Consider the following 27956-nt stretch of genomic DNA (forward strand, 5'->3'; position numbering starts at 1 on the left):
ATTCTCCGCAGTGGCCTCTGGGATCGATTTACCCCACTTCCGCCCGCGTCCAAGATGGCAGTTACGCGGCCTTCATGACTTTTTACGGGACTGGGCGGCGTTGACGCCGGAGCTGGCAGTGGGTGGAGCGGTTAGTAAACAGCAAATGCGGGAACTGGTGGGCCGGAATCAGCCATGGACTGGAAAGAAATTCTTCGCCGGCGGTTAGCGACACCCAGCACCAGTCCAAACAGTGAGTTTGGGAGGAGCCGCCCGCTGAGAGATCCTGGCCCCAGGGACCTGGGTGGGACGATGGATGGGGAGGAACAGCACCTTTGGTAAAACCTCTCCTGACAAAAGAGGCTGCCTGGGATGTGGTTGAGCGATCCAGAGGGGTTTGACCTACACTTCTTTGGGAAGGGATTTGCAGGAATGAAAAGCTACCTAGACAATCACTTGCTTGGTCCTGACCTCGACTTGTGAGGGATAATTCAAAGTCTCGGTGCCAACAACCCTTCGATCCTACCGTTGCTCTTACCGCCTTTTTATTGTCACACTTTTTACTTCCCTCCTTGCCCATTTTAGACTTCATAATCCGTTTTTCCTTGTCTCTTTCCCACTACTTCACACTTGTTTGTTAATCAGTCTGGTTAAATCTATCATTCCTATTCCACACCTCCATCCAGGGCAGCTGAATTGTCTCACTTTTAATTCATGTCCACTAGATGTTAAAGCTGAAACTCCAGTACTTTGGCCACCTCATGCGAAGAGTTGACTCATTGGAAAAGACTCTGATGCTGGGAGGGATTGAGGGTAGGAGAAGGGGACGACAGAGGATGAGATGGCTGGATGGCATCACTGACTCGATGGGCGTGAGTCTGAGTGAACTCCGGGAGTTGGGGATGGACAGGGAGGCGTGGCGTGCTGCGATTTATGGGGTCGCAAAGAGTCGGACACGACTGAGCGACTGAAATGAACTGAACTGAAGCTAAAGTAGATGTTGCAGTCATTCAGCTACACTTCTTTCATGTGTCCCTAGACATTGACTCTGCTACAGTCCAAGGCAGTTCCTTCTCTCACCTCCTAAACCTCCAATCCTCCAGTATTTCCTATCTACTCTTTATCTGCTCTCCCTCATCTGCTATTCCCACTGGCTCTTTCTGCTGCAGCTCACTGGCCGCCTCCCCCTTCCCTGCATACACCAGGCATACTCCCATTTTCGTGCCTTGGCACTGGCTGTTTCTTTTGTCTGGAATGCTCTTTTGTTTGGATATCTGTATACCTTCTTCAATTTTTGTTGTTGTTGTTCAATTTTATCTCAGTGAGAGTCAGTATCCCTGACTCTGGAAAGACGCATGTGTGTATGCACTCATCCACTCACACATATACTTGTATATCCCTAGAATAGGTGAATGGTAGAATGAGAGTGCAGAGAAGGCAATGGCAACCCACTCCAGTACTCTTGCCTGGAAAATCCCATGGATGGAGGAGCCTGGCAGGCTGTGGTCCATGGGGTCGCTAAGAGTCAGGCATGACTGAGCGACTTCACTTTCACTTTTCGCTTTCATGCATTGGAGAAGGAAATGGCAACCCACTCCAGTGTTCTTGCCTGGAGAATCCCAGGGACGGTGGAGCCTGGTGGGCTGCCGTCTGTGGGGTCGCACAGAGTCGGACACGACTGAAGCAACTTAGCAGCAGTAGCAGAATAAGAGTGACTCTTGGGATTTGGGCTCAGTTGATCGTAGTACCACTTACTGAATTGGAAATAAGGAATTAGAAAAAGAGTAGTAAGGTGAAGGAAAGTAGTGAGGTAAGGAAATCAACCCTGAATGTTCATTGGAAGGACTAATGCTGAAGCTGAAGCTCCAATACTTTGCCCACCTCATGCAAGGAGTAGACTCATTGGAAAAGACTCAGATGCTGGGAAAGATTGAAAGCAGGAGAAGGGGGTGACAGAGGATGAGATGGTTGGATGACATCACCAATTCAATGGACATGAGTTTGAGCAAACTCTGGGAGATAATGAAGGACAGGGGAGCCTGGCATGCTGCAGTTCGTGGGGTCACAAAGAGTCAGACACAGATGAAGCGACTGAGGACCCAGGCATGCCCAGTATACTCAGTTGTTGGTGAAATGAGCGGGATTCTCATCTGTTGAGGGTGAACAGAGCAGGTTTGAGAAATGCAGTGAAAGTTTGGAACAGTCAGTCACCAAGAGGAATAAGCAAGAGGACCTCAAGGGCAAATAAAATATGTTTTGGTGGTTTTGAGAGGCTGAGTTACTAACTACCATGAAATAAATTTGTGGGACCAAATGTTTACATAGTTTGGCAGTTTTCTCCAACACAGTTATTAAAAAAAAGGCAAATCCAGATATAGGAGAAATGCTGGCAGAAGAGTTTCAGGAAAAGAACTACAGGCATATTGAGAAGGAAGTGAGACCAGGAAGAGGGAAAACTTTTGAGAAAATAAATCATAGAATCAAAGATCTCAGTGAGGTTGAAGTGCAGCGAGGTTTTGGTAACCATAAGTTTGTTTCCTATGTCTGTGTCTTTCTGTTTTGTAAATAAGTTTATTTGTATCTATTTTTAAAATATTCCACATATAAGAGAGATAGTATGATGTCTGGCAGGCCTTAGGAAGTATCACTACGAGCAAAGCTAGTGGAAGCGATGGAATTCCAATTGAGCTATTTCAAATTCTAAAAGATGATGGCTGTGAAAGTGCTGCACTCAATATGTCAACAAGTTTGGAAAACTCAGCAGTGGCCACAGGACTGGAAAAGGTAGTTTTCATTCCAATCCCAAAGAAAGGCAATGCCAAAGAATGCTCAAACTACTGCACAATTGCACTCATCTCACACACTAGTAAAATAATGCTCAAAATTCTCCAAGCCAGACTTCAGCAATAGATGAACTGTGAACTTCCAGATGTTCAAGCTGGTTTTAGAAAAGGCAGAGGAACCAGAGATCAAATTGCCAACATCTGCTGGATCATCGAAAAAGCAAGAGAGTTCCAGAAAAACATCTACTTCTGCTTTATTGACTATGCCAAAGCCTTTGACTGTGTGGATCCCAATCAACTGTGGAAAATTCTGAGATGGGAATACCAGACCACGTGACCTGCCTCTTGAGAAACCTGTATACAGATCATGAAGCAACAGTTAGAACAGGACATGGAACAACAGACTGGTTCCAAATAAGAAAAGGAGTACGTCAAGGCTGTATATTGTCACCTGCTTATTTAACTTATATGCAGAGTATATCATGAGAAACATTGGGCTGGAGGAAGCACAAGCTGGAATCAAGATTGCCAGGAAAAATGTCAATAACCTCAGATATGCAGGTGACACAACCCTTATGGCAGAAAGTGGAGAGGAACTAAAGATTCTCTTGATGAAAGTGAAAGAAGAGAGTGAAAAAGTTGGCTTAAAACTCAACATTCAGAACACTAAGATCATGGCATCTGGTCCGATCACTTCATGGCAAATAGATGGGAAAACAGTGGAAGCAGTGGCTGACTTTATTTTCCTGGGCTCCAAAATCACTGCAGATGGTGATTGCAGCCATGAAATTAAAAGATGCTTGCTCCTTGGAAGGAAAGTTATGACCTACCTAGACAGCATATTAAAAAGCAGAGACATTACTTTGCCAACAAAGGTCTGTCTAGTCAAGGCTGTGGTTTTCCCAGTGGTCATGTATGGATGTGAGAGTTGGACTATAAAGAAAGCTGAGTGCAGAAGAATTGATGCTTTTGAACTGTGGTGTTGGAGAAGACTCTTGAGAGTCCCTTGGACTGCAAGGAGATCCAACCAGTCCACCCTAAAGGAGATCAGTCCTGGGTGTTCATTGGAGGGACTGATGTTGAAGCTGAAACTCCAATACTTTGGCCACCTGATGCGGAGAGCTGACTCATTTGAAGAGACTCTGATGCTGGGAAACATTGAGGGCAAGAGGAGAAGGGGACGACAGAGGATGAGATGGTTGGATGGCATCACCAACACAATGGACATGGGTTTGGGTGGACTCTGGGAGTTGGTGATGGAGAGGGAGGCCTGGCATACTGCAGTTCATGGGGTCACAAAGAATCGGACACGAGTGAGCAACTGAACTGAACTGATGATATTTATTTTTCTCTGACTTATGATAGTCTCTAAGTCTATCCTTATTGTTGTAGATGTCATTATTTCATCCTTATGACTAAGTAATATTCCATTGTATGTATGTATGTGTATATGTATATACACACACACGCACACCACATATTTAGCTTTTCATATGTCGATGGACATCTGGGTTGCTTCCATGTCTTGCCTATTGTAAATAGGGCTGCAGTGAACTATAGAGTGCATGTATCTTTTCAAATTATAGTTACCTTAAGATATATATACAGGAGTGGGCAGTGGCCACAGGACTGGAAAAGGTCAGTTTTCATTCCAATTCCAAAGAAAGGCAATGCAAAAGAATGCTCAAACTACCGCACAATTGCACTCATCTCACATGCTAGTAAAGTAATGCTCAAAATTCTCCAAGCCAGGCTTCAGCAATACGTGAACCGTGAACTTCCTGATGTTCAAGCTGGTATTAGAAAAGGCAGAGGAACCAGAGATCAAATTGCCAACATCCGCTGGATCATGGAAAAGGCAAGAGAGTTCCAGAAAAACATCTATTTCTGCTTTATTGACTATGCCAAAGCCTTTGACTGTGTGGATAACAATAAACTGTGGAAAATTCTGAGAGATGGGAATACCAGACCACCTGACCTGCCTCTTGAGAAATCTGTGTGCAGGTCAGGAAGCAACAGTTAGAACTGGACATGGAACAACAGACTGGTTCCAAATAGGAAAAGGAGTACGTCAAAGCTGTATATTGTCACCCTGCTTATTTAACTTCTATGCAGAGTACATCATGAGAAACGCTGGACTAGAAGAAACACAAGCTGGAATCAAGATTGCCGGGAGAAATATCAATAACCTCAGATATGCAGATGACACCACCCTTTTGGCAGAGAGTGAAGAGGAGCGAAAAAGCCTCTTGATGAAAGTGAAAGATGAGAGTGAAAAAGTTGGCTTAAAGCTCAACATTCAGAAAATGAAGATCATGGTCTCCGGTCCCATCACTTCATGGGAAATAGATGGGGAATCAGTAGAAACAGTGTCAGACTTTATTTTTTTGGGCTCCAAAATCACTGCAGGTGGTGACTGCAGCCATGAAATTAAAAGACACTTACTCCTTGGAAGAAAAGTTATGACCAACCTAGATAGTATATTCAAAAGCAGAGACATTACTTTGCCGACTAAGGTCCGTCTAGTCAAGGCTATGGTTTTTCCTGTGGTCATGTATGGATGTGAGAGTTGGACTGTGAAGAAGGCTGAGCGCCGAAGAATTGATGCTTTTGAACTGTGGTGTTGGAGAAGACTCTTGAGAGTCCCTTGGACTGCAAGGAGATCCACCCAGTCCATTCTGAAGGAGATCAGCCCTGGGATTTCTTTGGAAGGAATGATGCTGGAGCTGAAACTCCAGTACTTTGGCCACCTCATGGGAAGAGTTGACTCCTTGGAAAAGACTCAGATGCTGGGAGGGATTGGGGGCGGGAGGAGAAGGGGACGACCCAGGATGAAATGGCTGGATGGCATCACAGACTCAATGGACGTGAGTCTGAGTGAACTCCGGGAGTTGATGATAGACAGGGAGGCCTGGCGTGCTGTGATTCATGGGGTCGCAGAGAGTCGGACACGACTGAGCGACTGAACTGAACTGAACTGGGATTGCTAGATCATATGGTAACTCTATTTTTAGTTTTGTAACGAACCTTAATACTGTTCTCCATAGTGGCTATCAGTTTAAATTCCCATCACCAGTACTGGAGGGTTCCCTTCTCTCAACACCCTCTCCAGCTTTTATTATTTGTGGCCTTTTTGATGATGGCCATTCGAACTGATGTGAAGTGAGATCTCATTGTAATTTTGACTTGCACTTTTCTAATAAGTAGCAGTGTTGAGCATCTTTTCGTGTGCCTGTTGGCCATCTGTATGTCTTCTTTGGAGAAATGTCTATTTAGATCTTCTGCCCAATTTTTGATTGGATATTTTGTTTGATACTGAGTTGTATGTGCTCAGTGAGTACTTTTGATTAAATGAATTAGAACATGTCAGGTCTATAAGAGAGGCAGTGACTTGAGGAAGAGCAAGTACAGTGATAAGAAGAAGTAGGAGCATCTGAGAACTTGTTGAAGATGTAGAAGAGGCTATTTCAGTGGAAGATAGTGATTCTTGGTATTTTAAGAAAGTTAATAGATGCTTAGTATCTAAACACAATTGTGAAGGCCTTTTTTGTGCCATAATTAGAGCATAGTATATAGATGTCTTGAAAAAAATGTTGTCTGATTTTAAAAGTTCTTTCCCTCCTTAATCTGTTTTGTTACCAGAAAAAAAAAGTGAACAAGAGTTAAAAGATGAAGAAATGGATTTATTTACCAAGTATTACTCAGAATGGAAAGGAGGTAGAAAAAACACAAACGAATTCTATAAGACCATTCCTCGGTTTTATTACAGGGTAAGTGATATCTAAGCAAATGTCTTGCAGAGTTTATAAATTAAGTATAATTTTTTAATGGGATAAAAATCTTTTATTTTATAAACAGATAAATTGATTATATTTTAAATTTTGTATATTGTTTTATTATAGTTGACCTTATTAATTTTGACCTGGTTAAATCTTAGTTTTTCATAAAAATTGGTATAAGAACACAAAGTTGTTGCTTGCCACTTTTTTTAAGTTCTTTCTTCCTAATTTTTATTATGGATATTAGTTGTGGTATTCTATTGGGTTCTGTTGTCAGGCTTTCTATAAGACTTAGATTTACTTGGTTGGTCATAATTTTTAACTTTGTCTTTTACTCATATGGTGTAAAATGTTTTGCTCAAGGCTAAACTGAAAAATAGATTGAGAATGGAAAACTTTAAGAGCTATACTTAATTATATGTTTCTTTGTGCCAAAATGGTAAAAGAAGGCTTTGAAGAGCCTTATAGATAAAACAGTAAGACTTTCAGAAAGCTATTTACAGCTAAAGTCGAAGGCTACTGAAAACAATAAGACCTATTTAGTATTGTGGAAAGTGTAGCTACCATCATAAAGTTAACTTTGGAATTTTAGCTGAATGTCTCTTAAACTTATTGCCTTCTAAACTCAATTAATTATAACATTATTTGCAAAGAAAGTAAATATTATGTTTTACTTCCATTAAGGTAAGTGAGGTATTGATATAAGTGGATTATCCAGATAATTTTAACTTATTTCTTCAAGTACAAACTTTTTTCATTTGAATCATTTTACTGCAAACTTTTTTGTAATACTGTGTCTCCCAGCCTTTGAAAAATTATGAGACTAATCCATGTTTGTTGTGGAAAAGCAGCTAATGCCAGAGACATAAACAAAGATTTTTATATGTGTGTGTTTAACAAAAAAGAGGTCACAGCATACATACTTTTCTTTTTGCTTTTTTGCATTTCATACTTTCTTAATCAAAGGCAGTTAGACAACTGAGAATTTTTTGTAGTCTGAGGGAGTGGGAAGGGAATTGACATTTATTGAGTGTCCACCTACTTCAGAACATTTTATGTTCATTATCTCATGTAATCAGAATTGTGAAATTGTTATCTTACTGACCCAGAAGGAGCCCTCAGATGCTGACATCACTCCATTCCCAGGACTCCACTTTCCTGTATTTCCAATACCAGCTGTCCCCTTGTGGTTCCTGAGGGAATCCCCTTTTCCCCTATTTCTGTCTCTTCTCTGACCTCTTCTAGATCCCAAATGGTTGCTGGTTTGCAGATGTGGACTTGTGGGATGTTCTTTCCCTGGTTTCTTCTTCTCCTTCCACTCCACTGCTTCAGAGAAACTACCTGTCACCTTTGGTCACCACTTCTCTCCTTGGCTGGTTAGCTGGTTGACTAGCCACTGGCACACAGTTCCTATCTCAACCCCAGCCTCACCTCCTGATGCTTATTCCTTCTCCATCCTCTTTGATGGGAAAGGATGGCATCAGTTCTTAGAAATAAAGTAAAATCATAGCCCCGAATTTGGATTATGGATTACACAGCTACATTTGATGGGGCAAAGATACATAAAAGAAAGAAGAAATTCTCAAAGCAAATTATTTGAAGTTGTTGGGATGAGTCATTTTAAAGCCCAGCTTAGGGAAATCACCACAATAAGCAGAACCTCTGCCTTGGAGGCCAATTAGTTAGACTTTGGCTTGACCATCTGTGAGAAGTAAGGTGATCCAATCTCACCAGGCATACTTGGCTAAAAGTCACTCTTCAGCTAGTCCTGATTTAATTCTGTATCAGGCTAAGGTTACACTGGGAATGGTTCTATGAATATAAAGTGAAACTTGGGCTACATTGAGAAAATAGAAAAAGTGGTGGGTCATAAAGAAAAGTAAGCATGACACATTCTGATACATTTAGTTTGGGGATGGTTATCTTCCGTTGATTATCTGTCACAGTACTTTACTCCTAGCAGTCACTAGGAAGTAGCATTGAAGTCTGCTTAAGGGAGAGATAACCTAACTACCCAGTAATGGAAATGAGATGGAGAGAGAAAATACACTGAATCCCTGATGTCAGAAGACCCAGATGCATGTTTTATTATTCTAGTTGCACAACTTTGGGCAAGTCATTAACATTAGGACATGAGGATATAGGGGAACAAGGAACCAAAGAAAACAACTCATAAAAAATTAAAATAGACTGGAACTCCGAAGATTTAAATCTTGGGTCTGGGACTGATTAATTGCATATGAATTCTTGATAGTCATCCAGCCCTTGATTTCCTTACCTCTAAACTGAGTGTGATGAAATCCATCACACAGGGCTAGTAGGATTAAATTAGAATGTGTGTGATATTTGATATATTGTGGACACATACTAAATGTGTTTATATTTAAGTAAACTCTGGATCACAAAAAAGAAACTTGGGCTAGATGGTTAGCTTTTTCCAGGCAGAACTGGCCTTGCTGATCACTGAATTCTCTGTGGATCTCTTTTTGTTAACTTTTTAGATAAATGATGACTTGAAGTTAAGCAAAATTGAGATACAAAAAGTACTTTTGAGACAGTTGCATATATAGTTTTTTAGACCAGATCAGTTCAGTTCAGTCACTCAATTGTGTCTGACTTTTTGCGACCCCATGGACTGCAAGCACGCCAGGCTTCCCTGTCCATCACCAACTCCTGGAGCTTACTCAAACTCACGTCCGTCAAGTCAGTGACGCCATCCAACCATCTCATCCTCTGTTGTCCCCTTCTCTTCCTGCCTTCAATCTTTCCCAGCATCAGGGTCTTTTCCAGTGAGTCATTTCTTCACATCAGGTGGCCAAAGTATTGGAGCTTCAGCTTCAGCATCAGTCCTTCCAATGAATATTCGGGACTGATTTCCTTTAGGGTTGACTGGTTTGATCTCCTTTCAGTCCAAGGGACTCTCAAGAGTCTTCTCCAACACCACAGTTCAAAAGCATCAGTTCTTAGGCGCTCAGCTTTCTTTGTAGTCCAACTCTCACATCCATACCTGACTGCTGAAAAAACCATAGGTTTGGCTAGACAGACCTTTGTTGGCAAAGTAATGTTTCTACTTTTTAATATGCTGTCTAGGTTGGTCATAGCTTTTCTTTCAAGGAGCAAGCATCTTTTAATTTCATGGCTGCAGTCACTGTCTGCAGTGATTTTGGAGCCCCCCAAAATAAAATCTGTCACTATTTCCATTGTTCCCCCATCAATTTGCCATGAAGTGATACATTTTGCATAATCCAATGGTCTAGAATTTAAGTGTAGAAATTAACTGCAGTGCATTTTTAGCTGCCAGCTGAAGATGAAGTGTTACTACAGAAATTAAGAGAAGAATCCAGAGCTGTCTTTCTGCAAAGGAAAAGCAGGGAACTATTGGATAATGAAGAATTACAGGTAAGAATGGAATAATTCTTGGCCGTTTCCTATTTGTACTACATGTGTCATGTGGGATCCCAGGGCGCCTAAATGGAGACAGTAGTGCCAAGTGGCTGAAAGCACAGGCTCTGAAGTGATGATTCCCACCAGAATCAACTGCAAAGCTTATGTGTCCCAAGGAGAGTTTTGTCTTGTTTTTTAAAGTCCATAGGTAATTTTAATGTGAGGCCAAAGTTGAGAACCACTATTGTAGGGAGTCATATTCAGAACAATATCATCTTCTTTATCCTTTGATTACTAATAACATAATAAAAATAGCTAGCATTTATTGAGTGCTTACTAAGTTCTAAAATTTTCATATACAGTTCCTCTTTTATCCATATAGCTGTATGATGTAGAGACTGTTATCCCTACTTTACAAATGAGATTTGAAACACAAGAAGCTGAAGTCCACCATCCAAGATTAAAGACAGGGCTGGGATTTTAACCCTTGCAGTTTGACCCTACAGTGAAAGTGAAAGTCGCTCAGTCATGTCCGTCTCTTTGTGACCCCATGGACTATACAGTCCATGTAATTCTCCAGGCCAGAATACTGGTGTGGGTAGCCTTTCCCTTGTCCAGGGGATCTTTCCAACCCAGGGATCAGACCCAGGTGGAATCCACACTGCAGGTGGATTCTTTACCAGCTGAGCCACAAGGGAAGCCCAAGAATACTGGAGTGGGTAGCCGATCCCTTCTCCAGTGGATCTTCCTGACCCAGGAATTGAACTGGGGTCTCCTGCATTGCAGGTGGATTCTTTGCCAACTGAGCTATCAGGGAAGCCCCAGTGATAGACAGTAGTCTATCATTTTAATGGAAATAACACATTTTAAAACTATTTTTAAAATTTTTTGTTCTGTTGATAATAACATCTTAAATATCTTAAAATTTTGCAATTCTCCTAAGAACTTATGGTTTTTGCTGGACAAGCACCAGACACCACCCATGATTGGAGAAGAAGCAATGATTAATTATGAAAATTTTTTAAAGGTTGGTGAAAAAGCTGGACCGAAGTGCAAGTAAGAATAATATAATTAATGTAAGAGTATGTTACATTAAGCATTTTAAATGCATCAAATAAATGTTAATGAAAATTTAAGTCAATGATATGATCATTTAAGTCAACTTTTCATTAAACTAATCAAGTTTAATAAAATTATTTATAGTCAAGACTATTACATTGGTATAAAGTTGTTAAAAGAAATAATATAGTTTATTTACAACACTGTAGTCCCTCATTCTTAAGGCAATAGAATTTAAAGATGTATGACTTAGTATTTTAAGTTTTGATAGTTCTCACTTTGATTTTTTTCCCTCTACTTTGATTTTTAGTTGTTTGAATTTATGCTATTTTCTGCTGAATCATATAGAAGTCATTTTTTTATTATATTGGCAGATGATTTAACATTTATTTTCTTTTCTTAGGCAATTTTTCACAGCAAAAGTCTTTGCTAAACTCCTTCATACAGATTCTTATGGAAGAATTTCCATCATGCAGTTCTTTAATTATGTCATGAGAAAAGGTGACTCCATTTTCATTTTGCTTCAGCTCCTATCTGAGAATCAAGAATTTGGGTCTTTGCTTTTATAATAGCCCTTCCATGTCAAACATCTCTTTTATTACATTTGAATAGCAGAATTTCTTGTCTTTTGACCAAGATTTGTTTTCCTATTATTATGATTCTCTCCTGGAACTTACTAGAGCTGAAATTTGCTACCATATATTTGGGTTCACTATTATAAAAAAGTTTATTAAAAAAAAAAAAAACTCTTCTGAAGATGCTAGCTAACTAGATATATCAAAAGCTGAACCAAGAATTTTAATGGATTGTTATTTGAAATATTTTAATTCACTGGTCATTTCATTTCACAAATATATTACAGGTTGAGTTGCCTGAGAGGATAGTTTCAAACTCAAAACTGTAGCTGCATACTCAAGGAGCTTTTATTAAACAACATGGAGTTGTTATGATTCCTATAAGTTCCATAATGACTTGTCAAATTCTGTGTGTACCATCTTTAACTGATATTTGGTTGCAGTAATTAACCTCAGTAGAATAAAATCTGCTTCATTGAAGGCATAACTTATACTCCTTTTTGGTGGAACACCAGGATTCTCAAGGGCATCAACTTTATTGTCACTTTAGGCATGGTAGAATTGTTGATATCTGTAGTTAATTCTATGGTATATTTATTTCAAACAGTTTTTGGATTAATGAATAGTATATGTGAGAAAATATATGTTTATGGAGTTATTAAATTAGCTTGTCCTTCTAATCTCTCTTTATCTCCTTTTATGCATATATATACCAAAGGCTAGATCTTAATAATTATATTTCATTTTCTCCCGTTTACTGTCAGTTTGGCTTCATCAAACAAGAATAGGGCTCAGTTTATATGATGTTGCTGGACAAGGGTATCTTCGGGAATCTGTAAGTATTAACCTACTTTCATAATTACTCTAGATACCAAAATGCTAAATAATAGTTATCACTGGATGTTGAGATTACAGATAATGTAAGGGCAAGGAGTTTTTCCTTTTTTAAGAAATATAAGAAAAATAATGTGACTATATTCCTACCTGTAGGTTTGGGTCATAAGGTCAGTTACCAAGAGGATATTTATTACCCATTAGGTGGTTGTGAAGAGTTGGACATGACTGAGCAATTGAGCATGCACAGACACACACACTTACACACATATACTAATGTAATTAAGCCGGGTTATCAGCAAAGAATTATATTACAGCCTCATGATACAAATCATTATTTTTCTTGTAAGTGTAACTATTTTAATTATATGGACATGTTTCTTTTCAGCTCAGAATTTTTTCCCAAATATATATAAAACAGGAATGGAGTTATGCATAAATATGAACCAAGATAATTAATCACTTAGGTATATGTTCAAATATAAGATTTAAAGAAATGCAGATTCCCTGTTATAGTTTGTTTCCTGTTATAATTTGTTGCACTCTGTTTTATCCAGATTTATATAGATAGAATCTGTTAGCTCATACTGAACATTTACACTTAACCTTTCTAGGGCCACAGTACTGTTCTTGTCCTTTAAGGTTCAGATCGACTTGACAATAAAAGGTTCTTGGTTCTATCCATCTCTCTATAGCAAAGAAGATATATTAACTCTTTGTTGATACTTATTCAGGTCAGATATTGGAATACTTTTTTTTTTTTTTTTTTTGTGTAGCAGAGTTTTCTTTTTTTTTTTTTTTTTTAATTTTAAAATCTTTAATTCTTACATGTGTTCCCAAACATGAACCCCCCTCCCACCTCCCTCCCCATAACATCTCTGTGGGTCATCCCCATGCACCAGCCCCAAGCATGCTGTATCCTGCGTCAGACATAGACTAGCGATTCAATTCTTACATGATAGTATACATGATAGAATGCCATTCTCCCATATCATCCCACCCTCTCCCTCTCCCTCTGAGTCCAAAAGTCCGTTATAGACAGCTGCGTCTTTTTCCTGTCTTGCATACAGGGTCGTCACTGCCATCTTTCTAAATTCCATATATATGTGTTAGTATACTGTATTGGTGTTTTTCTTTCTGGCTTACTTCACTCTGTATAATCGACAGCTTTCTTATCCATTCATCTGCTGATGGACATCTAGGTTGTTTCCATGTCCTGGCTATTATAATCAGTGCTGCGATGAACATTGGGGTACATGTGTCTCTTTCAATTCTGGTTTAGATATTGGAATACTTTTATAGCTCTGAGGATTCTTGTCAGCCATTAGTTGGTTTACAAAACAAACATCTCTTTTTGCCTCTTGCCATGAATGGAAACAAAAATTTTAAAAGGGATGGGGAGAAGGGAGGAAAAAGCAACAGTGTATCTCTATAGTTGTGTTTAAAAGGGAATAATCTTCCCTTCTGTCAATGAAAGGAAACACTTCTCTCAAAGGAAAAAAACCTCTCTCCTAACCTTGGTGCTTTGCCTTTTGAAACCAGACTTTGTGTCTCCCTTATTTAAAAGATAGTGATTTCCAGCGCCGACATCTGTAATTTGAGTAGTATAGGCAAACTTTCATTCAACTATTAAATCTTAAATAAGCAATTACCAAACACTTAATTTATGCTAGGTACATCGCCAAGCCTTACCCTTATGTATAATAAGGTGCTTTTTTCCTAACAGAGTGAGGAGCCAGACACTAAATTATCTGCAATATGATTTCAAAGAGTGACAAGTTCTAGGGAAAAAATAGGGTCATAGGAAAGAGTATGACTGGGGTTGCGAAACTATTTTAGATAAGATGAAAGGTGCCTCTTTGAACTAGTGACTGAGTTTTAGCCGTGAAGGATGAGAAAGAACCAGCCTTTTGAAAATGTAATACAAAGGGAATAGCAAGTTCAGTGTCCCCAAGGCACAGTTAAACCTGATCTGTTTTAGAAGCAGAAGGAAGCCAGTGTGTCTAGAGCATATGAGCAAGGGTTAGAGTGACAAGGGGCTTCCCTGGTAGTTCAGCTGGTAAAGAATCCACCTGCAAAGCAGGAGACCCCAGTTCGATTCCTGGGTCAGAAGATCCCCTGGAGAAGGGATAGGCTACCCACTCCAGTATTCTTGGGCTTCCCTGGTGGCTCAGACAGTGAAGAATCTGCCTGCAAAATGGGAGACCTGGGTTCGATCCCTGGGTTAGGAAGGTCCCCTGAAGGAGGGCATGGCAACACACTTCAGTATTCTTGCCTGGAGAATCCCCCTGGACAGAAGAGTCTGGTGGGCTACAGTCCACGGGGTCACAGAGTTGGACATGACTGAGCGACTAAGCACAGCACAGCACCAGAGTTGACAGAAGGGGAAGTTGGAGAAGTAGGCAGGGCCACTTGTATTAGGGCATGGTAGGGAGTGTGGGTTTTATTTTGAGACTAATAGGAAGCCAAGAGAACTTTTAAGCTGACTCTGTCAGATATGGTTTACATTGTATTTGTTTATTTATTGGCCACAAAGCATGTAAATCTCAGTTCCTCAACCAGGGATTGAACCCAGGCCACAGCAGTAAAAGTCCAGACTCCTAACTACTAGACCATCAGTGAACTCCCTGGTTTACATTTTTAATTTGGGGGGTTTTTTTTGGCCATGCTGCTCGACCTGTGGAATCTTAGTCTCCTTACCAAGGATCAAACCCATGGCCCCTGCAGTGGAAGTGCAGAGTCTTAACCACTAGACCACCAGGGTACTCCCTGGTTTACATTTCAAAAGATCACTGGATGTGTGGAGAATGAATTGTAAGGAGCCTGGAGTCAATGAACAATTAGGAAACTACTGTAGTTGTCCAGGTGAGAGATGATAGTGGCCCAAATCAGTATGATGTCTGTGAAGAACCCAGTAATAGATCAATTTAGTGTTTATTTTGGACACACACACCCCAACAACAGCAAAAATTTGCTGCTGGATTAGATGTTGGAGGTAAAGCGTAGGGGCCTTGGTAGGAACCAAGTTTAAATTTTTTACTTTGAATAAATAGTGGAAGAGGGGGAAATAGGTGAGGACTAGGGTTGGGGATGATAAGAGTCCAGTTTTGGGCTCACCATGTATGAGATGCCATTGGTTATACAACTTAGATTATAAAGTATCTCAGAGGAAGTAGAAACATTATATATCAGGAGGGATAAAGCAAAAGTAACAAAATTGTAAAATATAAGAAACCATGAGAGATATTTAAATATATAATCTTGGAATAGGGAAAGCTTTTCTGAATATGACAAAGCTGAAAAGTCTAAAAAACAAGTTCAGCTAATTTTTTAAAAAATCTGTAAAGCAAAGACCATCATAAACAAAGTAAAAACAAGAAGCTGGGACTTCCCTGGCAGTCCCATGGTTAAGACCTTGCCTTCCAGTGCATGGGGTGCAGGTTTGATCTGTGGTGGTTGGGGAAGTGGTCTGGGAGCTAAGATCCTACATGCCTAGCAGTCAAGAAGACAACATACAGCAGAAACAATATTGTAACAAATTCAATAAAGACTTTTAAAAACAGAAAAGAAAACAGTAAGCCAAGAAAAATATCTGCAACTTATTCACAGACAAATGACCAATTACTCTAGTGGATAAAAAGCTCCTGGAAATCAAGAATAAAATGGCTGTTAACCCAGTAAAAACTGGGCAAAGGATATAAATAGTTTGCAGAAAGTAAATACAAATGCTTCTTAATCACAGGGAAAAAATGTTAACCTCACTTTATATGAGAGAAATGCCAAATAGATCTACACTAAAATATCATTTTTTACCTATCAGATTGTCAAAGATCAAAAAGTTTGATAATGACTTTAATGAAGGAATGTAAAATAGACCATGAGTTCCCAAACTTTTCCAGTTCACTGAGGTACCCTTATTGTCTCAGTAATTTTTTCCATAGAAAAATGGCCAAAAGAAATACCTAACAACTCCATTTATTAACCAGTTGTTTTTGTTGTTTAGTCACTACGTTGTGTGTGACTGTGTTGCGACCCCTACTATACCCCACCAGACTTTTCTGTCCATGGGATTTCCCAGGCAAGAATACTGGAGTGGCTTGCCATTTCCTTCTCCAGGAGATCTTCCTGACCCAGGGACTGAATCTGTGTCTCCTGCATTGGCAGGCGGATTCTTTACCTCCAGTGCTGTGTGCTCAGTCATGTCCGACTCTTTGTGAGCCCATGGACCATAGCCCACCAGGCTCCCCTGTCCAGGGAATTCTCCAGGCAAGAATACTGAGGTGGATTGCCATTTCCTTCTCCAAGAGCCACCAAGGAAGCCCAGTAACCATTAGTTTTAGCTGGCACTGTACAGTTACTCGGCCCTGGGTCGGACACGGTCATCCTTGATTCCTTTGCCACACTAATTTTCACGATACTTGCTTTATCACAGCAACCGCCAAAACCTAGCTTTGCAAGGATGAAATGGAGTCAAGGGAAAGTAGCTCAGACATGTCCAATTCTTTGCGACCCCATGGACTATAGCCCGCCAGACTCCTCGCCCTATGAGATGTAGCAGGCAAGAATACTGGAGCGGATTGTCATTCCCTTCTCCAGGGAATCTTCCCGACCCAGGGATTAAACCCAGGTCTCACACACTGCGGGCAGATTCTTTACCGTCTGAGCAAGAATAGATGTTATCAAAAGGACTAAATTTCAATCTAATGTGATTGAAATGTGAATGACCTTGAATTCATAGCTCTAGCCCATGGTGATATGTTGTGCAGTATCCAATAGATGTCGCTGTGTTTCCTAGAGTTTAGTGTATCACTTCTGGGGCATAATTTGGAAGCTGTTGATAAAGCCTTCACAATGCTGGTGGTAGTGTGAAATCAATATGTCCTTCCTGGGGAAGTGTGAAGTTTGCTGATGTCTATCAAAATTATAAATGTGCACATGCTTTTGACCCAGCACTTCAACTTACAGAAGTTATGTCCTATATTCTCCCATAGTATCTATGAGTGAAAAATTACCTTGGCCCCTATAGTATGTTATTTTTTTCTTTTTTGGCCATGCTGAGTGGCATGTGGAATCTTAGTTCTCTGACTAGGGAATCCAACCTGTATGCCTTGCAGTGGAAGCATGGAGCCCTAACCATTGGTCTGCCAGTGTATTGCCTATAGGATTTTAGTGTCGCAAAATATTATAAACAGTGTAGATGTCCATTAGTAGAAGACTGGTTCAATAGATTATGGTACATTCATACAGTGAAATAATAGACAGCTGTATTTTAAAGAGTAGAAGTTCTTCAAGAGCCAAAATGGAATGACTGCAAAGTATATTGAAAGTGAAAAAGAAAGTGAAAGTGAAGTCGCTCAGTCGTGTCTGACTTTGCGACCCTGTGGACTGTAGCCTACATGGGATTCTCCAGGCAAGAATACTGGAGTGGGTTGCCATTTCCTTCTCCAGGGGGTCTTCCTGACCCAGGGATCGAACCCAGGCCTCCCGCATTGCAGGCAGATGCTTTAACCTCTGAGCCACCTGGGAAGCCCACAAAGTATATTGCTAAGTGATAAAGGAAGATAGAGAAGAATTTTCATGGTATGCTGCTACATCCTGGTGAAAAAGGAAAAGAAATATACATGTATATGTATTAGCTTAGATGTGCATCGGTTATCTTTGGACATATATCAAAAACTGATAATGTAGGTTACCTCTGCGGAAAAGAAATAGGTGAGAAGAAAACTTTTCAATGAATACTTTTTGGTTTCTTTTGTCTTTGGAACTATGTAGAATGTGTTACCTATTCAAAAATATATTAAGATGTAAATAAATGGGATATATAAAATAACTTCAGCACTAATACAGTTATAAATTTATTTCATTATTATATTTTCAATGCTGAATAATTTTCGGACTGAAATTGTATTTTAGTGTCTAATGAAAAATCAAGATCAGGCATTTAACACTATAAAATTGTATTTTGTTCTTTCAGGATTTAGAAAACTACATATTGGAACTTATCCCTACTTTGCCACAGTTAGATGGGCTGGAAAAATCTTTTTACTCCTTTTATGTTTGTACAGCAGTTAGGAAGTTCTTCTTCTTTTTAGACCCTCTAAGAACAGGTAAAAGAAAATCTTGTCTCACTTAGACATTTTCTAAATCTCAGTAACTAGAGATAAGTCTTTAAAATGTAATTAATTTTCCTAACATGTCATTCCCACTGATATATAAATATTTTGATATATAGATCTTTTGATTTACTTGCACCAACCACCATCAGCTATGTGACAGTGGGCATGTCACGTAACCATTTACAATTTGTCTTTAAAATGAAGTATCAACTAGGTGACCTATGGTTCTTTCCAGTTTAAAGAAGCCAGGTATTGATATATTTGCTAGCCCTAATGGGTAATATACTGGAGAGTTATTCTTTTTGATGAAAAATATGAATTGGGAGATAGGAGGACCATTTAGCCATAATGTATTTTTCTCATTCTCAAGTTAACCATCCTATATGAAGATCAGATTTGTAAATTTTGCCTCGTGTTTTAACAGCACACTCTATCAACTGTTCTAACCTGCTAGACTGGGACAGAGAAAGGAACAGAAGGCCCAAACCAAAGTCCTTGGTTCTTTTAGGTCCTTGAAAGTGGCAGCTGTGTGAATCCATCACAGTATGGGGTAGCTGTCAGTCTTTTTTAAATGCCTTTGTTAAAGACATACACATCTTTTCCCTTTGAAATTTACAAAATAATAATAGCCAACAGTTTTGACTGTTTATTATGTACCGAGTATTGTGCTAAGCAGTTTACATAGATTCTTTCATTTCCTTCTCAAACTCCATAAAGAAGGTATTATTATCCACATTTTATGTGTAAAGCAGCTGAGACTTAGATAGATTGCATGTCTAGAAATGGTATTTAAATCCCAGCTCTCTACTCTTAACCGTGCTTTATATTGTTTTCTATTCCAGAACCTCCAAAGGAAAATGGAGACAGTCTCTTTATTTGACTACTAACAGTATCATATCCATAACCACAAAAAAAAATTAACTTTTTTTGGAATCTTGTATCAATGTAATTTTGGAATTTATCAACTGGATATATATTTGGTGGTATATAGGTAGACATATCTATATGAGATTTTATTAACTATTCCCTGCAGATTTCCCCTTTTAATATCAATATATAGTAAGGACTTTGGAACATGAGAGCTAGGAAGCTTTAAAATACCAATTGTGTGATTGCTCTTCTAAAACAACCTTTTTTGTAAAATTGAGTTGCTCTTGTTTTTAAAATTAAGTAATTGTGTTTCTCTTCTTTAAAGGGAAGATAAAAATTCAAGATATTTTAGCATGCAGCTTCCTAGATGATTTATTGGAGGTAAGTATGTTTTTAAATTACTTAATTCTATCACTTGATAGTTGCTATCTTCTAATTATGTCTCTATGTTCATCTAGTTAAGGGATGAGGAACTATCCAAGGAGAGTCAAGAAACAAATTGGTTTTCTGCTCCTTCTGCCCTAAGGGTGTATGGTATGTTCTTATCATAATGCTAAAATTTGAATTATCTGTTCCTCAGTAAATGTTTCGTTAACTTCTATTCAAAGGACAGTTTTAAACATAGCCTGATTACCTTAGGGCGTCCCTGGTGGCTCAGGCAGTAAAGAATCCACCTGCAATGCATGAGACCTGGGTTCGAATCCTGGGTTGGGAAGATCCCCTGGAGGAGAGCATGGCAACCCACTCCAGTACTCTTGCCTGGAAAATCCCATGGACAGAGGAGCCTGGTAGGCTGTGGTCCATGGGGTCGTGAAGAGTCGGACACAACTGAGCAACTTCACTTTCACTTTTCACTTTCATGCATTGGAGAAGGAAATGGCAACCCACTCCAGTGTTCTTGCCTGGAGAATCCCAGGGACGAGGGAGCCTGGTGGGCTGCCATCTATGGGGTCGCACAGAGTCGGACACAACTGAAGTGACTTAGCAGCCGTAGTAGCAGCAGCACTTTAATATAAATAAGGAATGTGGTTTGACTATTGTTGACTCAGGAACATTAATATGAACATCACCTATGATCTTGCACTGTGATAAAATGCTGCTCTCAGGGTCCACAGAAGGATGTCTTTGGACCTAGTTTGCTTTTTTCTTGAATTTCATTAATCTGTTACACTGTTCTATTGAGTGATCTTCTGGCTTGTTTTGGCAACCTTGACCTCTGCTTTCAAATGCCAGCATTCCAGTGCTTTATGTTGGTTGACCCACTGCTGCTGCTGCTGCTAAGTCGGTTCAGTCGTGTCCAACTCTGTGCGACCCCACAGACAGGAGCCCATCAGGCTCCCCCGTCCCTGGAATTCTCCAGGCAAGAACACTGGAGTGGGTTGCCATTTCCTTCTCCAATGCATGAAAGTGAAAAGTGAAAGTGAATTCGTTCAGTCGTGTCCGAGTCTTCACGACCCCATGGACTGCAGCCCACCAGGCTCCTCTGCCCATGGGATTTTCCAGGCAAGAGTACTGGAATGGGTTGCCATTGCCTTCTCCGAGTTGACCCCCTACCTCCATCTAATTTAGAATCCTAGGAAAGTTCTAAAAGGTTGCAAACTGAAAACAAATAATGTAAGTGACACAGCATAAAGGCATCGTGAATTTTCTTTGACTGGTTTCTGGCTTAACATTGTTCTGATAGAGATTAAAGGAATAGTAGGTGACTACCTTGACTGTTACAAAATTAGTTTAAAGATCAAAATATTAACCAATAAAAATAACTTTTTGTTTGTTTTGGTCATAAGTGTCTTTTTATTGTCTTTCTTCCCAAGGCCAGTATTTGAATCTTGATAAGGATCACAATGGCATGCTCAGTAAAGAAGAGCTCTCCCGCTATGGAACAGCAACCATGACCAATGTCTTCTTAGACCGTGTTTTCCAGGAGTGTCTCACTTATGATGGAGAAATGGTAGTAGTTTAAACCTCTTGAGTTTTGAAAATTTAGACTCCCACAATTTCCAAAGCCCTTTTTTTAAAATAGAAATATAGTTGACTTACAATGTTACATTAGTTTCATGTATACACCATAGTGATTCAATATTTTTATAGATTACATACCAAAGTTATAGCAAAATATGACTATATTCCCTGTGTGAAGATTTCATTCTTTTTATGGCTGAGTAGTATTCCATTGTATATATACCATGTCATCTTTATCCACTTATCTGTCGATGGATACTTAGGTTGCTTCCATATCCTGGCTTATGTAAGTATTTCTGCTGTGAACACTGGGGTGCATACCTTTCCAAATTACTGTTTCCATTTTCTTCACATAAACATCCAAGAATAGAATTGTTGGATCATATAGTTCTATCTTTAATTTTTTGAGGAACCTCCATACTGTTTTCCATTGTGCTGGACCAGTTTGCATTCCCACCAACAGCGCATGAGGGTTCCCTTTTCTCCACATCCTTGAACACTTTAGTTATCTTTTATTTGGTTTTTTGTCTTTGCATGCGGGGTCTTAGTGGGATTGAACCCATGCCCTCTGCAGTGGAAGTGCCAAGTCTGAACCACTGGACTGCCAGGGAAGTTGTTAGTACTTTTTGATGGTAGCCATTCTGAACAGTGTGAGGTGATCTCATTGTAATTTTGATTTGTGTTTCCCTAATGACTGGTGATATTGAGCATCTTTTCATGTGCCTGTTGGCCATCTGATATCTTCTTCAGAAAAATGCATGTTTAGGTCCTCTGTCCATATTTAATCACAAAAGCCTTTTTCTTGATGTGATATAGCAGTATTTTCTGTCAGTGTATAACAGTATCTTAAGAAGTATGAACTGATCAAATTGTTTGAGATTCGGAGCCTTTGATCTTAAGGTAAATTTGCTTAAAAACATTACTTCCCTTATGCACTCAGGACAAATAGAAATTTTTACTGTTTTGTTCATTTCATTGTTGGTACAACTACTGTAGAGGAATGTTGTAGGCTAGTAAAAAAAATAAAAATCTGAAAAACATGTACATACTATTGACTATTTTCATATAGATGGTTCACTCACTGAGTTACCAGGTCAGATATAGTACCATATATGCCATGATTTAAATCTAAGAATCAGGTTGTATTATTCTAAGTGACTACCTTAGTAGCTAAAGATTCGCTAACATGCGCCTGTCCTTTTATCACAATTCAAAATATATACTTGAGAAGAAAATTCTAAATAGCATTTTTAAGTCTCCATTCTTGCTATTAAAAATATGTGTTAAGGATCTGATAGCTTTTTCAAACCAATGATGCTTAAGAAATAGTCCTACTGTCAGCAGAGAATCAGGGTTTTAGGTTTTATCATTTAGCTTCAATAACAGTTTTCTAAATGAATCCATTGTTAACCAACTGCCAAAGAAAAAGAGGGAAAAGGCACAGAAACTGCTTCATGATTCCCACAGCTGCCTAAACAGTGAGCAGCTTGGCGTATACTAATGACGTGATGAATAAAGAAAATCAGAAGCTACCATTAGGCGTGGAGTTTAGACCATGATAAGGCTGCACCTCTAGCTCTTATACATAGAGTTTATCAGAAAAGAATTCTTAATCTTAGCCTAAAAAAATCCTTTCCAAGATTATAAACATTTTTTTCCCAAGTGAAAATCTCTGAAGTACTTTACTTCTTTTAACCATGCAAAAAAAGTAATGTGTGACTACGCCTTTCTCATAGAAAAAGCTTTCTGTTCTCTTCATGTCTTTTTAGGCTTCATTTGTATTCGTTTGCTCCCTTTTGGATGAGAACAGTGTCAGATCACTGTAGAATATCTGGCACTCTGAAGATGACTTATTGGAAATCATCTGAATTAAAATTTCAAAGCAGTATTTCATACGACCACACTGAACTGAAAATGTAAATTTAGTGGCCATATACAATAGCTGTCACTCTCCTGTCCATTTCAAAAGCCTGATAAATGAAAATTATGATTTAACACAGCAAATCTCATAAGAAAATGAGCTGTGCCCCCAAAAACTGTCTGTACAGGTTAACTGCAGTGTATAGAATTCCTAGAAACCAACACTAAGTATAGTTAAGTATGAATTTTGCATTTCATATTAAAAAATTGCCATCTTTGATTATAAAATAGCCTCCAATCATCAGACATTCATTTGAAAAGTTAATTACAAATTACAAATAAGGATTCTAATGATCATCATTTTCTTTTCTTTAGGACTATAAGACCTACCTGGATTTTGTTCTTGCATTAGAAAACCGCAAAGAACCTGCAGCTCTGCAGTATATTTTTAAGTTACTTGACATTGAGAACAAAGGGTATCTGAATGTCTTTTCCCTTAATTATTTCTTTAGGGTAAGTCTCATTTGTGTAAGTGTACCTTTGTTATACAGTTTGGTTTAAATTACCTTCTAAGGGACAATTTTATCTAACTTGGGGTGTTTAAATTTAGCAAAAGGATTTATATAACAGATTTCAGAAGGAAATCAAGTCTAGTTTTAGTTTTTTTCTATTTTTGAAAATATAAATGGGCTAAATCAGTGCTGATTTGATTAGTTGTAAGGTACTTTAGAAGTGTGTAAATACATGTCAGGCTTATTAACCAGTGGAGATAAAAACATGCCTGAGAAAGTCTGTGCTTTTGGTGATCAAAAACTAGTATGTAAAATTCTATAGAAATATGACACATTCAGAAAAGGGAACTCCTTTCCACAGAAGTTTTGCCAGCCTGGTAGTTGTAGATTCTTTTAGTTGCTATGCTATAACAAATATAAATTTAAATGTTGGCTAGAATTCATATTTCAGTGTGAAACAGATTTGCTGAAATACTTATTCTGTGCCATAGGTAGTCTCAGAGAATAGCATGATGAGCTCTGAAGTGGAATTTGATTGTATCTGATAAGCATTCAGCTGTAGCAGGTGTAAATGTAGGAATGTCCATCCTTTTAAGATAAATCATTCCTCAGTTTGAATGGTGGCTTTTCTACTTGATGGAATGGTTTTGTACAGTCCTATTCCACTCCACTGCCACATAGCTAGTTTTCAGAAGACCATCTGGTTTTTATATGGAAGATCAATGGTAAGAAGACATTTTTTTTTTTACATTTTTTTAAAACGGTAAAAATGGACATTTTCACATTTTTGTTGTAAACCATTTTCCCCTGGAAGGTTTTTTTTTTCCATTTAAAAATTTTGTGATATTCCTAAAATAACTTTGTCTGATTTCTAAGTTTCAGAGTATATAGTTAATAATTTCATGTTAAATTCCCTTAAAGGGAATACAAGAAATTATGATTTTCTAGGTAGTCATGACTACATCTTATTATAAGGATAAATTACATCCAGCATGAGGATGCATTTTTTAAAAACTGAATGCCACATGGACTTATATCCATGACTAATCTGAGAATCTGTACCACCTATCATAGGTATGCCCCTGCTTTAAGCAGACCTATTAAATGAAAATTCAGTTTTAGGAAAACACAGTAAATATATCTTTCAAACTACTCAGTCCCTTTTCACAACTATTTCTTTATAGTATCTTCTACTCTTATGATATTTTATTTATTAAATACACTGAAAATATTTTATACATTTGTTTTAGACTTGGTTGTATGGGCCAAGGTAAAGTTACTGGTACCGAGCCTGGCTGTGTGTAAAGCCTTTGTGCATCAGTATCCCAGCGATGAAGCTAGGCCCGCATATGCACTCTAGATCACTTCATCCACGTCTGCTGCCCCAGTAGATGAGAGTGTACTCAGATTCCCGTATGCTGCAGAGATGCCCTGTGCACACTGGGATCAGTGGCACTACAGAGTGGCACTCAAAACAGACTTCACTGATTATTTCCCAAGAATTTTAAGCTTTCACATTTTCCAGTGAATGACTCCCACCTAAAATATTTGTTAGTCCAACTGGATCACCGCAGTTTCTTCAGACTTTTTTTTTGTTAAAGTTCATAAAATAATTTGAGGGAGGTTTTTCTGTCAAGAATATGAAGTATAGGGTGGGAGGGGAGGTGGTAGACTGGGTGCCTTAAAGAATGGTGAAGGTGTGAACAGCGTTCCTGGAAAATGGGAGGAGCAGATCATAACACAAATGCAAGGCCACGTTGTAAGGCCTGTCTGGGGTTGGAGACCATTCTTACATAATAGTAATCTTACATAATAGTAATCTGTACTCTTGTATACTTTCCTTATGAAGTTCTCCATGTGTAGGTCTAGAAAAGTTGATGACTACACCAATCCAGTGTTTAGGTTTTGCTCAACAGATTTAAAGCAAGGTCAAGGAATTTGAGAAAATTGGCAAGGATGGTTAAAACAATGAGACTTATGGTCTGATAGGATAGGAAACAGAACTAGAAAGGGGGCCATGGGAACAGGACAGGGAATGTTGTGTATTTTATATTTTTTGTTTAAGGATTTATTTCTATTAAATACAGGCCATACAAGAACTAATGAAAATCCATGGACAGGATCCTGTTTCATTTCAAGATGTCAAGGTTACTTTTTTCTTTAATTTATGTAATTTTAATTTACAGCAGATAATCGTTTGTATTAAATGAAGTTTTTACCTGAAAGCAACTTATGGTATACTGAACCAAGTATTTGCAGTTATTTGTTCTGAATTAATACTGAAGTCATTAGCAACTGAGACAATGATGGGACTAATGATTTACACAGTTGAACATTTTAATGTTGTCAGTCTTGTGTTCTCACTGGAAGCATTCGTTCAGATTGAAAATTAAAAGAATCAGTATAGCCTGTATCTTTTGGCAGTCTGTTCCACCATAAACTGAACTGGGGCAAACTTTAGGTTCAGGCACGTTTTTAGTCCACTCCTTCAGAGGGCTTGCTTGCTTTGGTATTATTTAAGGAGACATCAATCTTACTGTATGAAAACCACTACTATTTGAAACACATGTCACTACTTAACATTTTAGTAATCAGACCTTCATCAGCTGTAAAACACATAGGGGCATCCAGTACTGGTTCAGGTGAAGTAATGTAATAAAATAACCCATCCCATTTTAACCAAATATAATAAAAGGCTATGTCGGTTTAATATAAATGAGACAAATCTGAAACTATGCAACTGGCAATTTAAAAACAAGTCATTTTATACGGCCACCAATGTGGAAAGGGAAATTTCACATACACACCAGATTAAAAAGTCATACATTTACCTGAATTGTTCTAATCTTTAAAAATGTAATTTAAATACTACTAAATACATTGAGTGATTTTAATATAAACAGATTAGAAAACATATACTGATACCCCATAAGTAATCTTATAGTGCACTTAATAATATAGAAAAGGTTCTTCCATCTGTTCTAGTTGTTTTTATCACCATTTAGTGTCATTGTGGAAGACTAATTCTTTAATATTCCCCCTATCCATTCCAGGTCCAGAGTAAGACATTGACATTATTATTGGAAATGAAGTTTTGTCCATGTCTTGGCTCTAAAGCATTTAAGTTTTTACTTTGAGCCAAGTCTGCATTAAATCAAGGCCCTGCTTTACCCCTAATTAGAAGAAAATAGAGATATAAGTAATTACCACATATACAAAGAACACTACATTAGATAGTTTTGCCACTAATTAGCTATGTAGCTTTAACTGAGCTTCACTTTCTTTATAAGAAACATACAGGCATACCTTTAAAAAAATTGTTTTTAATAAATTGAAGGTCTGTGGCAACCCTAGTCAAGCAAGTCTATTGGTACCATTTTTCCAACAACATTATCTCTATTTCACATTTTGGTAATTCTCACAGCATTCATTGTTATTATTATTAGCTATATGTTGATCTCTGATGTTTGACATTACTATTGCAAAAAGATTACAACTTGTTGAAGGCTCAAACGATAGTTTGCATTTTAAGCAATATTCTTTAATTAAGGTATGTACATTTTATTACATATAATGCTGTTGTACACTTAAGAGACTACAGTGTAAAGATAAACCTTTGTAATGCACTAGGAAACAAAAAAATTCACATGAGTTGCTTTATTGAAATATTCACTTTATTGCGGTGGTCTGGAACTGAAATCAAAATATCCTCAAGGGTATGCCTCTACCTAAGGAATCTTCCACTAAAATTCTGTGTATATAGAAAACAGATGGATTGCCTATTAAATGAAAAAGGAAAAACTAGAACAAAAAAATTTTATATAAGCTCAAGTGCTAGCCCTAAATTTTAGATCACTGTGTGATAGAAATTAAATGAATCAGATAGCAAATTTCATTGTATTTTTTCTTCCTGTCTTGCAGGATGAAATCTTTGACATGGTAAAACCAAAGGATCCTTTGAAAATCTCTCTCCAGGATTTAATCAACAGTAATCAAGGAGACACAGTCACCACTATTCTAATTGATCTGAATGGCTTTTGGACTTATGAGAATAGAGAAGCGCTTGTTGCAAATGATAATGAAAACTCTACAGACCTTGATGATACATGATCTCTCAAAGACTAGACTGTATTCATTAAAGTAATCTTGAATGCTGCATGTAAATCTTTTGACACAGAATCCTTAGAAACGGTCTAAATAAAATACTTCATATGCCTACAGAACACAGCAAATCTGGTTATTG

The 27956-nt window shown here is 38.3% G+C and overlaps 1 protein-coding gene across 1 annotated transcript; it reads left to right on the forward strand.

Moving 5' to 3' along the window:
- The first annotated feature begins 5 nt into the window (after nt 1-5).
- On the forward strand, nt 6-27925 carry LOC128066723 (serine/threonine-protein phosphatase 2A regulatory subunit B'' subunit gamma). The gene is made up of 13 exons (XM_052659820.1): nt 6-232; nt 6405-6532; nt 9836-9940; nt 10869-10981; nt 11388-11485; nt 12324-12394; nt 18368-18500; nt 19705-19760; nt 19838-19913; nt 21194-21330; nt 23577-23714; nt 25801-25860; nt 27635-27925. The coding sequence occupies exons 1-13, from the start codon at nt 175-177 to the stop codon at nt 27821-27823; spliced, it is 1362 nt and encodes a 453-aa protein (XP_052515780.1). The 5' UTR covers nt 6-174; the 3' UTR covers nt 27824-27925.
- The last annotated feature ends 31 nt before the right edge of the window (nt 27926-27956 follow it).

This window comes from Budorcas taxicolor, chromosome 21 (assembly GCF_023091745.1).
Source record: "Budorcas taxicolor isolate Tak-1 chromosome 21, Takin1.1, whole genome shotgun sequence".
Taxonomy (NCBI): Eukaryota; Metazoa; Chordata; class Mammalia; order Artiodactyla; family Bovidae; genus Budorcas; species Budorcas taxicolor.